This window comes from Argentina silus (genome assembly GCF_951799395.1).
Source record: "Argentina silus genome assembly, chromosome: 19".
In the NCBI taxonomy this organism is placed as follows: Eukaryota; Metazoa; Chordata; class Actinopteri; order Argentiniformes; family Argentinidae; genus Argentina; species Argentina silus.
In genome coordinates this window covers 2,399,878-2,412,377 of record NC_139673.1, presented here as the reverse complement: position 1 = coordinate 2,412,377, position 12,500 = coordinate 2,399,878, and the positions used below count along the sequence as shown (strand labels likewise).

Genomic DNA, 12,500 nt, shown 5'->3' with positions numbered 1-12,500 from the left:
ACAATTTGGGTGCCCGTAATGATGTTTGTGTGTAAGAGTGCAGCACTGCGAGATTCAGTGTCTGTTCAGTTCAGTGTTCACATAATTAATCGTGCGTGCACTTTTGCGCATGTCGTGTTTATAAAGTGGCGTGTCCGTGTTTGTGGCCACTGCAGGGGTTTTTAATCTCAGCACCATTAGGCTGCCGTCTCAGTGGAGCTGCTCTCCTCTCCTCTCCTCGATCGTGGCAGGCCTGCCTGTTTGGCCCATGCTGTGTTTATTTTGCTGAGGTGGAGGAATGTACTCTCTCTCAGCCCCTGCCTGCCTGCCTGCCTGCCTGCCTGCCTGCCTGCCTGCCTGCCTGCCTGCCTGCCGCCAGATCAGACCTGCTGTAAAAAAAAAAAAAAAAAAAAACATGATTGTGTATAAATATAAAACCCTACCCAGTTCCCTGCGGGACCTCAAGGCAGGAGAGGGAGCGGCCAGGTACATGTGAAGCTGATTGAGAGGACAGATGCCCGGAGTGGGCCCGGGTAGGCCAGTGTGTTGTTATACAGGGGCCAAAGGTGGAGATGTCCAACCCTCCAGCCCCAGCCCAGTGGAGTCGGTTGTGTCCTAACCTGTGTGATGTTGCTGCCATCACGTACACGATCTACAGCCCTGCCGGTCACGAGGTGAGGGTGGAGGTGGTGTTCTTCATACCCGGCCCTCAGCCGGCCCTCCTCCTGCCACTCTGAGTGCTGAGGGGATGGCCTCGTCCTCTGGCTGTGATAAGAGCTCTCTACGTCCTGATCTGAGTGAACAGCTGCTCTGGATGAGGACTTAAGCGTTTCCTCATGTACGACAGTGTCATAAAGATAAGCCGTGGAACACCTCCTCTAGCTTGGAGTCTGATCTCTCTCTCTCTCTCTCTATCTCTCTCTCTCTCTCCGTCTGTAGAATCACTAGCTACTCAAGTGCTTTGACATACATACACACACGCACTGACACACACACACACACACGCTGACACTCGCACACTGACACTCACAGGCTGACACACTCACACTGACACACACACACACACACACACACACAGAAATGCAGGGTCAGTGCTGTCTAAATGGATTTTGAAGAAGACAAGAGGGAGCGGAGGACAGAGAGGGTGAGGAGAGGCATTGATGGGAATGCCGGGATCGTTAAAGTCCTCCTGAAATCAAATGACTGTAAATCACCAGGGGGGGGGGCAGCTTAGGAGCACTGCCCTGTCACAGGCCTGGCGGCAGATCCAACTAAAGACATGTGGAGCTTGACATGCAGGGAGAGAAAGGGGTTAGGGTTAGGGCCGGGGTGGAGGCCATGAAATCCCCAGTGACTTTAGTACCAGGGCAGTGTCAGTGATGCATCACCTCGGTCTCTGGAGTGTCGGGGTGAGGGGCTTCCACATTGCTCTGCTGGGACAGAGGAATGCACTTAAAGAGACCATACTGATGGACATTGATGGAGAGGGGGGTAAACCCAGGCTCAATAAGTGTGTCATGCAAATGTAAACACTCGGTTATGAGCGTACACACACACACACACACTCACACACACACACACACACACACACACATTGTCCTTGTGATTACGCAAGTAGGGACAGTGTGTTGCCCTCCTTCAGTAGTTGTGTGTCGTCATGTGTGCAACGTTGTCCTTGATAAAGCACAGTGCATGTTGTTCCCTTCAGCAGCTTTGTGTTGCTTGTCATGAGGTAACCTAGAGTGATAGGACACCATGACCTCCTGTTCAACACGCACACGCTTGAGGCCGTCAGGTTGGAGGTACGGTACAGCAAGTCAACAGCTGGGTTGAACCTCCAGGTCGTTTAGATATGCCCCTGTTTGTGTAACCCACTGACTCACTAAGCCGGCCTGTTTTAGTCCGCAGAATTGATTTCAGAGATGTAAGTTATCTCCGTACCGCTACAAAGGTCGAATGTGAGTGAAAGCAACTTGCCCTTCGTACCTGTAAGCTACAAATTCCCAGGAAAGGCGTAGTATTGTGTCTGAGGAACTACGTCGGGAAGAAATGTCACGTAGAGGTAAGCTTGGGCCGGTATCAGAATTCTCATACCGGTATACCTTCCCTCAGAAATAGCTCGGTGTACAGCGATATCTTTTAGCAGACTTTCAACTCCGGGCTTTCAAATCTTTGGCCAGTAGTTTCTCACTCTGGCCGTTGTTACCTGTAGTTTCTCACTCTGGCCGTCGTTACCTGTAGTTTCTCACTCCGTCGTTACCTGTAGTTTCTCACTCTGGCCGTTGTTACCTGTAGTTTCTCACTCTGGCCGTCGTTACCTATAGTTTCTCACTCCGCCGTTACCTGTAGTTTCTCACTCTGGCCGTCGTTACCTGTAGTTTCTCACTCTGGCCGTCGTTACCTATAGTTTCTCACTCCGCCGTTACCTGTAGTTTCTCACTCTGGCCGTCGTTACCTGTAGTTTCTCACTCCGCCGTTACCTGTAGTTTCTCACTCTGGCCGTCGTTACCTGTAGTTTCTCACTCCGTCGTTACCTGTAGTTTCTCACTCCGTCGTTACCTGTAGTTTCTCACTCTGGCCGTCGTTACCTGTAGTTTCTCACTCCGTCGTTACCTGTAGTTTCTCACTCTGGCCGTCGTTACCTGTAGTTTCTCACTCCGTCGTTACCTGTAGTTTCTCACTCTGGCCGTCGTTACCTGTAGTTTCTCACTCTGTCGTTACCTGTAGTTTCTCACTCCGTCGTTACCTGCCCAAAAGTCAGATTTATGAGCTCCGCCACACGTTGCCTTCAGACAAGAGTGTGTGCAAGTTTCATTTGGACGATGTTTATGAAACAAACGTTGGTGGGTATGATAATGACAAACTACAGGTGGAGACGGTATGAACTGTATTGACGGAAATACACCTGTATAAGTTGAAATACCGTATTCACCTGTTAATACCTTATACCTGCCCAGAGACAGGACAGTCCTTCGGTGGTAGAGAACACAAGTTCTGTCCATTAAAGTAGAAAGGTATTGAACTTCAAAGGTTCATGTAGCCTTACTTGACAGCAGAGTAGAACCATGTTACAGAATAATCACATAGATTCCCATAGGCTATAACACGGCAGTTCTCACAGCTTATGTGGTAACTCTCCAGTGGTGTTGTTGCATTAGCCCAGCCTGATGTAGTAATCTGACAACCTCAGCAGGAAAGCCGCCCCCCCACCCCCCTTCTCCTCAATGCTAATAGTCGAGTTTGAGAACACCCCAGGACCAAAATGGAGACCCTCCATGTGGCACACCCATCCCCCTCAGTTTCACTGTCTCCATTACCGTCAATTCCCCACTGGCCGGTTAAAATCTCTAAAACCTATTTTAGTGGGAGGTGAAAAAGCCATATCTGCACCAGGAGATAACAGTGTTCAGAGAGCTGTCCGCTGGGAACGGTCAGATAGGAGGGAGGGAAAGTGTATCAGGACACTGAACGGTTTTTGTTTTTTTTCCTTTGCATGTTGTATCGTCCATGCCCCATTGATGAGCAACATTGGAGTTTAAATAATCTTTAGTGGAAAGTAACTGACTGCATATTGATCCTTTACCCTCGGTACAGACTAATACCTGGTCAGACTAGGTACAGACTAATACCTGGTCAGACTAGGTACAGAGTAATACCTGGTCAGACTAGATACAGACTAATACCTGGTCAGACTAGATACAGACTAATACCTGGTCAGACTAGGTACAGAGTAATACCTGGTCAGACTAGGTACAGAGTAATACCTGGTCAGACTAGGTACAGAGTAATACCTGGTCAGACTAGGTACAGAGTAATGCCTGGTCAGACTAGGTACAGAGTAATACCTGGTCAGACTAGGTACAGAGTAATACCTGGTCAGACTAGATACAGACTAATATCTGTCCTTATCGATTACCAGAGGTTGACCTAGACCTACTGTACATCTCTCTCTCCTGGACTTTCCACCTACCAAGTGACAACAAGCCCGTTAAAGTCAGTCAGAACCGTTTGTTTACAAGCCACACAACCCGACACCGGACCCCCCAAATGCAGACTCCTCCTACGCGACCTTATGTTGTCACATCCTGCTGAGTCTGACCCCAACAGCCCCCCTAGACACAGTGGGGCTTTCAAATGGCGGAGACGCGCCTTTCAATAGCGGAGGAGACTTTAACCCCAATCCATCACTGGCCGGACGCCAGAAGCCCACGTATTGTAGTGAGCGGAGCCTGGCAGCTTATGGGAAGCCCTTTGATGTGGATGACGGCGTCGATGACTTTATACACCGCCCTTCTCTGTGTAATTCAGGGGGCCGTGGTGGAGACTGGCAGTTCTATTATCTAACTGGCTTATTAGACATTCAACCACAGGAGGGGATTTCTGAAGAGCGGTTGGGATTAGTTTGAAGTTTTTGTGGATTGTGATTTTAAGTAGGTACCTACTTTTAAGACACAGCTTCACCTCAGACCTGCAAGTCTTTGTTTCTCTAATCGTACTGATTAGAATTCAGTTCAACTATGTCCTTCTTTTCAGTTGAGTTTCAAAAAGGGTTCTGATACTCTTGACTGAAACAGGCCTTTTTCCATACTTGGGAATACAGCAAAGTTAAATGCAGTGTTTATGCGTTTGATTATGATTTTTCCTTTTCAGGAAAGGGTTAGGATTTGTGGACTTTTTTTTTCCAGCAAGCTTGAATTCCACATTCGAGGTAGGCTTTTGTTTCAGCCCTGTTGAACTGTTCATAGTTGTACAGATTAGCAAACCATTCAAATCAAACCAAGTCAAATACCAAATCTCACAGGGATATAACAAGTATTATCCCATTTCTTTTCTACAATGGAACACATTTGAGTTGAGCCTTGTGAGAGAGTATCGGTTTGGCCTTGAAGTCGGGGTATTTGTGTCTGCCTGGTATGCACAGCTGGGTTCACCCTATTGAGTCGCATTAGAAGTAATTCTTATATGACGCAGTCAATGTCAGCTGTGTGTTTACAAAATCAGTCTCTCGGACAACCCCGTCAACTCTCTCCCCAGAGAAAGAACCTGATAGGCCTAATCTAGTCCCTCAAACAACGTCTATCTGAAGGTCGTAGCTCTCTTGGCTCACTGTTATGGCACCTGGACCTAAAAGGACGGCCGCTTTATTTCAGATTGTTGTCCCCATGTGAAACGGATGAAGCCCTTTGTTGTGTTCCCTGTCGGAGGTTGGTGTTTACAGAGCGGCCTGCGTGGGAAGGGGGGACCACCCTCGTCCCATCGGTAGCACCACTCTGACACCTCTCAGTCAGCAGGGCGTCCCCTTAATGGCCGCCACTGCTTTAAGTGCCCCTGCGAAGGTGTGAAATGCTTCTGTGGAACGCTACCGGGACGAGTATTACGGGTGAGAACAAAGAGGGGTGAACAGGCCGTCTGAAGGACAACCGTAGAGAATGGAACACAGCCATGTTTTTGTAAAGCACCCCCTCTGAGAATTCACAACCCCGGAGTTCACTCTTAAGTCAACAGATGCATGATGCAAGCCTGCAGCCTGTGTTTATAGACAGTACTCACTCTCCCAGGCTCCTGAGATCTCAGCTGCTGAATGCTTTCTCAGACTCACAACCTGATGGGTTGGGCCGACGTGATTTGCGAGTATTGCTTTTGATACCCCTATGGAATGTCTGACCTTATTTTTCATGGCTGAATTTCAAATTGCTCAATGAATTTTCGGAGCGGTGTTCCTTCACGCTGAATTATCTTCCACCTGATTCACCCGAGGAATTTGACGGGGCCTGTGTTGCAACTTTGGATGTGTTCCGACAATGAGTACAGTTTTATAGTTTGTGTATTGTATTATTTCCTCTTAAATGTTATCTCGGAATACCATCTCAGGATTGCGGCAATGGTACATTTGGTCTCATGCTGGTCTGCCTACGCCAGTATTTGCCCTTAGGACTCCATGGTCCGTATTACCTTTCAAAAAGCAGGAAAATGCACACCACAGCTTTGTGAGCTGCAGGCTGGCTGGTGAACCTTAAAGGATAGAAAGGACAGAAAGACTCTCTCCACCTTTCACCTAATATTTTTCATGACCGTGGGTTCTTGGAAAATGTCCTTTATTTTGCCAAACGGGCATGTTCTATCTTAGTTACAGGTTCCGTCCCAATTTAGCTCTCCAACTCTCAGCTGTACTTGGCCTCTGTGGACAGATGGAAATATCAATCACGCATGCGGCTCAATTGCTCCCTGGATCTTCTTTGAATCATAGTCCAAATGGCCCAAATAAATATGCCGGCACTTCCTTTGGGGAATCATATCTAGGAAAAAGGTCTAAAAACATATCTAAAAACTTTTGTCACGGTTCCCTCCCTCAATAAAATGTTTCCTGAATATGCTGTTTTTCTATTTTACGCGCTATATATAAAGAGAGGCTAATTCTCCAGGTGGGATTAAGCCTGTTAGTCAGGAAGAGCAGAACGGCGAAAAAGGAAACATCCTGGTGTGTTTGATTTAAGGCAAAGCCCCCCTGAAGGTGTTAAGAGGTCGGCATCTGGCTCACCCCGACAGGAAGAATGTCAGAAACAAGATGGTTGCTCCTCAGGGCCCCTGGCTCTTATCAGTCCACATCAGCCTGCTCTGCCTGGCGTTTGATTTAAGGCCTCTGATTGAACACATGTATGCTGTTTGGCCCTGGCTCCTCTCCCCACATTTAGCTGCAGAAGCAGTTTCCATCCCGCTGGTTGGTCACCCTGCCACCCTTTGACACAATTTGCAGCTGCCATTGTTGGGACAGATGCTTTTGATATCCCTCTCTTCCTCTCTGTTTAAATCACTCCCTTTCTGATTATCACCCCCCCCCCCTCTCTCTTTCTCTCTCTCTCTCTCTCTCTATCTGATGGACAGCTGGCCTGTTCTGTCACTCGTGTGGGGTCAGAGGTCATGTCTCATGTGGTCTTGCTTACTCTGACTGTCAGGGTTGGTGAACACAGGACTCTCATTACTTGACAACTGTTAAACAGTGAAATTTACTCAGTGACTACATAGGTTTTCTACACGTCTCTGTAAACATGTTACAAGATGTTCAGTATAATAGTTTTATAGTTTTCCAAAATGGCGTCCTCTATATTTGGAAAATATTGTGTTTCACACAGTCCAGTTAAAATACCTTAGTTAGATTTCACTGTGAAACAAACCGACACATCATATTATGAGAGAGAACAGGGAACTCAGAAGAATCGCCACGCTAACTTGCACCGTTGACCTCATGATCCACTGCCTCTTCATTCTCCCCCCAAAGCTGGGGTGACAGTCACGTTTGAGAGATCACAGATCAACTGATACCCCGTCCTCGGTCGCCATGACTCCCCCCTCTTGTCAGGTGGTTATCTCTCTCCCTTATCCCCCCACACGTGTCGGTTGGGGCGCAAAACACATCCTCGCACATCTCCCCCGTACGATCGCAGGTCGAACAAACAGGGACTGTTTAAGAGGTAAAACAGTTTTGCTGAGTGAATCATAGCCCCCTGGGGGAAAAGAGGCTGCGATTGATTATTCATTGAACTAAGCGTAACCTGGAGAGACGGGATTAGTTGGATAATCTAATAGGCTCAGTGCAGTAGCAGAGGTCCCGGTCCCGGCCGGTGAGGCAGGCATACGCTTGATTAGGCAGCGTCTCCCCAGGCGAAGGCTCCTCCATTATGATCACTTAGAGTGGCCCTGCTCCTCCCTCACACATAGAGATGAATGGGGGAGATTAGCTAGACAGGTCCAACACAAGCATGTGTGTGTGTGTGGGTGTGCGGATGTGCGTGCGTCCATGCGTGCGTCCGTGTGTGTGTCCGTGGGTGTGTGTGCGTGCGTGTGTGTGTGTGCACGTGGTGTGTGTGCGTGCGCTTGTGTGTGTGTGTGTGCGGTTAACACCGACAGGCGCTGACGTAACCAAGGTAGGGGGTCTGCAACAACATGAGGCACGTGTTGCCCGGAGCAGTGGGACAAAATGGAGTTCTATGAGACCCACTTTGTGGTCCTCTTTCTCTCCCGAGCTACCTCCCCATGCCTGGTGCTTACTCTGTAGGCATGGTTACAGAGTCCTGCAGAATGATACCATTGTAGCCTCAGTCCCACAGTGCCCAGAGTCTTCTAACTAACTCTGTCTCTCTCTCTCGCTCTTTTTCTCTCTCTTCATGCTTCACCAAAATAATGCTGGCAAGCTTCCTCCGCCTTTGCGGAGAATATTGAGCAGTCTGACGGAAATTCAGCTTAGCTTGTTCTATTTTTTTTCCCCCCTCGCTGATTTGTGCGGCCACATTATGTGAATGTCACACCGCTCGTCTGAGGGGAGTCATAATGCAAGGCAGGCTACTGTGGTTCATATTCACGTTGAAGGCTGATGCATGGTCATGCTCAGGAAGAGAGAGAGAGAGAGAGAGAGAGAGAGAGAGAACCAGGACTCCTGAAAGTGAGAGGAATGCGATATTTTCATTCCTCCATTTCACAAAATATGTTGGCTTTCAGACAGTTTTGGAGAGGAAGCCTATATTGATTCCTTTTTCCTTCCTGTGCAATTAGGCTAAGACGCCTTGCCTCGACCACTCAAAGTTTATAGCTTTCTGGACCCAAAAGGGGGGCTGGGAGTGGTGGTTTGGGGGGGGCAAGCTCTCATACTAAACCTACACCTCACCGGTTCAAAAAATTAAATTCAGTCTCCCTTCTGGCTTCATTTAAGCTGTCACGTCATGTCCTAATAATTCTGACTAGAAGGGAAACAGATTTGGATTAGCATGTATTCCTCCTCCCTGTCCTCCTGTCTACTCAGCTGGTACAGTGACAGGCTAGGATGGAGACCTAATGATGTCATCCATTATTCAACAGGCCCTTTGGTCGGGGGGGGCTAAAGGACGCTGTCCCCAGTGACTGGCACTCACTCAGGGGGTTGATACCGACCCCACTCCCCTCCAGAACGGTGAGGAGGGGTTTTTTTTTGGGCGGGGGGGGGGGGGGGGCTTGCCTTGCTCATAAAGCCCAACTGTCCTTCTCCAATGAGCTGTTTGCTCCAATCCGTTTAATCCAACAGGATAGTTTGGCCTTTCTGGAGAGGACTCTGTTTACTGGTGAAGAACTGGAGCATTAAATTGCATTTAAACGTGATTGCAGGTCAGGAATCCCAAACAGCAGTGATTGGTAACAGACAGATGTGTGTAGGCAAGTCATTTCCTCACAAGAAATGAAACGGGTTCAGGCGTCCAGTATTGACTTGAGAAGTTAACCCTATAAGTGGTTGCTTTAAATTCAAAACAAAACAAAACAACAACAAAAAAAAAACCACAAATGTATCTTGATGTGAAATTGTGTGTTAATATGGGAAGAATAACCGTGGTGATTGAAATGTAGACACTGAAGTATGCTGATAGGAGAAAGGGGAGAGGTGGCTGTTAGCTGAGGTACGTCCTACACTACTGTGGCCTAATGGTAGACATTGTGGATGCAGAGAAAGGTCCGGAATAACCTAATTAAAGTGTGCTGAAATCCCCAGGCAGCTTCAAAGTGAGATCAGGGTCAGATAAAGAGAGCTGCCTCTGTTCTGTCCCTCTCAGGGCCCGAGTCACAGGGCAAGGAGGGCAGGCTGGGGCGCAGGGGCGCAGGGGACACCTGGGGAGAGGGGGTGGGGAGGCATAACCACAAACCACCCCCCCCATCCCTCCTGTCTGGCCCATACACCACTCATATACACACACACACACACAAACTCGCACACGCGCGCACACACACACACACACACACACACACACATACACACACACACACACTCACTCACGCACACACACACACCTGTCTTCTACTGGGAGCGGATGCAGTGCAGCGTACCGTTGTGTTATCAGGCCTGCTGTAACTCAGTCAGCCTGGGAAACTTCTGCTGTGTGCCTATACACAGCCAATCTGAAATAATAACACACACACACACACACACACACACACACACACACAGCAAGAGCAGCCATGGCTAGCCAAGCCCCAAATGACTTCCTACATTTACCTCCAAGTAAAACATCTTCCCAGAGCTCAGCAGGGAAAAGCCTGTTGTAATTATCTGCTCTGTATTTGGGCTACGGGTCGTTTTAATTAACCATTAACCACAGATTCCTCAGTGACGGTTAAATGCTAACCTGTCAGCGTTAATACGGATTGATGTCTTAGCACAACAGCGGCACGGTTTGATGTGATGTGTGTGTGTGTGTGTGTGTGTGCATAACCTGTATATCGACAGAGTTCTGCAAACACAAGATAATGCGGTTTCATTGTTCCATGAACCAAAAGTCACACGGTAACCTAGCCTTATCTAACATACGTCGTCTGCCTGCCTGCCTGGCTGGCTGGCTGTCCTGCCAGACTTGTCCCAGACTTGTCTCTGGGAACCAAATGAAAAAGCTTCAGCACTCGGGGCGATAGGCCCAGACTATTTACCTCAGCCAGCGCTCTTGACAGAAGACGTCAGTGCTTCTTTAACAGTGCTGCGAACGCACACCCTGTCTCCCCGCTAGCTGTCGGAGCTAATTAAAACAGCGCGGTGGGATGGGGCTGCCTACACGTGTGGTCACCTATAGCGTGGATGTGGGCGTCGCAGCTGCGTCCTGAGGCCATGTTTTGCTCGTGATAATGTTTTGACTTTGCCTTTTCTCATGAAGTAATCTCACCTGACTCCCCTTGCGGGTTACCTGCCCACATAACCAGTGAACGTGCAGGAATCCAAACCTACACCCAGGTGGTTGACTTGAACACTGAAACGTGTCATGAATAATCATGAACAAGGTGAGTTCAGACTCGAAGGCAGCACGTCTCTCTCTGGGACCTCAGCCACGTCCTGTCCCGTCCTTCCTACTGGACGTCCACTCCCTCTACTCTGCCCCACATGTCTGACATAGCCACCCGTCCCCCGTCCCCGTCCCCCCATTCCCCCATTCCCCCCACGACACCTGATAGCCCTGCTGCTAATATTGGCCAGGTCGGGCCCTACTGTAACATACGGCATTTGTTGTCTTTTCCATGACAACTACGGAAGCAAATGCGGTCGCTGGCTGAGTCACACGCCAGGAACGCTCTCTTCCCCTATGGCGTGAGTGAATGATGTTCACTGGCTGTTGCCGGGCGATCGCTGGCCGTACCGGTTTCAGTTCAGAGACGCGGAGGAGGAGGAGGAATCCGTGCTCAGACAGCTGAACCTGTCATTGGGTTACTGGAGTAGCCCCTGGGAACCCTCCATTTAGGGCACAGAGTCTCTCACACACACACACACACACACACACACACCCGCCACAGTGTCTGCTCTGTCGACTTCAGAGAGAGGAGAAAAAATCCATGTGAAGGAGTAGAAAGAGAGGAGAGACATGCACGGTCTCAGACACACACACACACACACACACACACACACACACACACACACACACACACACACACACCCGGCCTACAGTCTTTATGAGGTCTAATCTGGTCTGATATTTTTAACAGACCCTGGTCTGCTCTGCTGTGCTCTGGTGTTTTTCTCCCCGGCCCACTGGAGTCCTGTTACACCCAGACCCAGTGGGTCTGAACTTTATTCTATATGAAGTTTCCTGTTTGCCCTGCCTGTGTATGAGCCAGCAGCATCTCTAACCCCCCTCCCCCTGTGTCTCCCTCCCCCCCGTGTCTCCCTCCCCCCGTGTCTCCCTCCAGGACTCTGAATCTCTGGACAGCTGTATCCAGAGCACCCTGTCTGCGCTGTACCCTCCGTTCCACGCCACCGCCGCCACCGCCCTGAGCCAGGTGTTTGACGTGGTGGAGAGGACGTACCGCGGAGACGGCCTCAGATACCTCATTGACTTCCTGGTTCCGGCCAAACACATCCTCCAGAGCATACAGCAAGATGCCTGCGTAAGCAACACCTGCTCTCCTATGCTTCTCTCTCTCTCCTTTGTTTTGTCTCTGTCTCTCTGTCTCTCTCTGTCTCTCTGTCTCTCTTTACTCTCCCTACACCGCTCTGTCACTTCTGTCTGCTTCCACTATCTTTTCTTCTCTCTGTCTCTCTCTCTCTCTCTCTCTCTCTCTCTCTCTCTCTATTGACCACCCAGGGCTACACCATTAGTCTCTAACCTAACAGAGGTGCTTCCCCTTGTCGCTGTTAATCACCACAATGAAATGTTTCCCTTCACTTCATCTGAGTCATCTACACCCATCCCGCTCTCTCTCTCTCTCTCTCTCTCTCTCACCTTCCCTCTCTCTCTCTCTCTCCCTCTCCCTCACCTTCCCTCTCTCTCTCTCTCTCTCTCTCTCTCTCTCTCACTTTCTCTCTCTCTCTCACTGTGGCTGGGCTTATGTAGTCATGCCAGCTACGCTCCTCTCTGCGTGGTTTTGGGATGTGTCATGTAAGGTAGCCTCTCTCTCTCTCTCTCTCATTACTCACCAGAAGGGTGTAGCCAGTAGCTTGCTGCCAGCCCAGGGACGACAGTCCAACAAAGACCCAGGCAGCCACCTAGAGAGCCAGGGCGTTGTCATAGTCAGGGCTTGTTGTT

At 49.3% G+C, this 12,500-nt stretch overlaps 1 protein-coding gene across 1 annotated transcript in view; it reads left to right on the top strand.

The window, feature by feature from the left end:
• The window catches only part of plekhg4 (pleckstrin homology domain containing, family G (with RhoGef domain) member 4), a 72,291-nt gene that overhangs the window by 2,914 nt on the left and 56,877 nt on the right, over window positions 1-12,500 (top strand). The window contains exon 2 of the mRNA XM_083690778.1: window positions 11,665-11,862. Coding sequence (XP_083546904.1) covers window positions 11,665-11,862 — 198 coding nt within the window. The remainder of the gene's footprint in view (window positions 1-11,664; window positions 11,863-12,500) is intronic.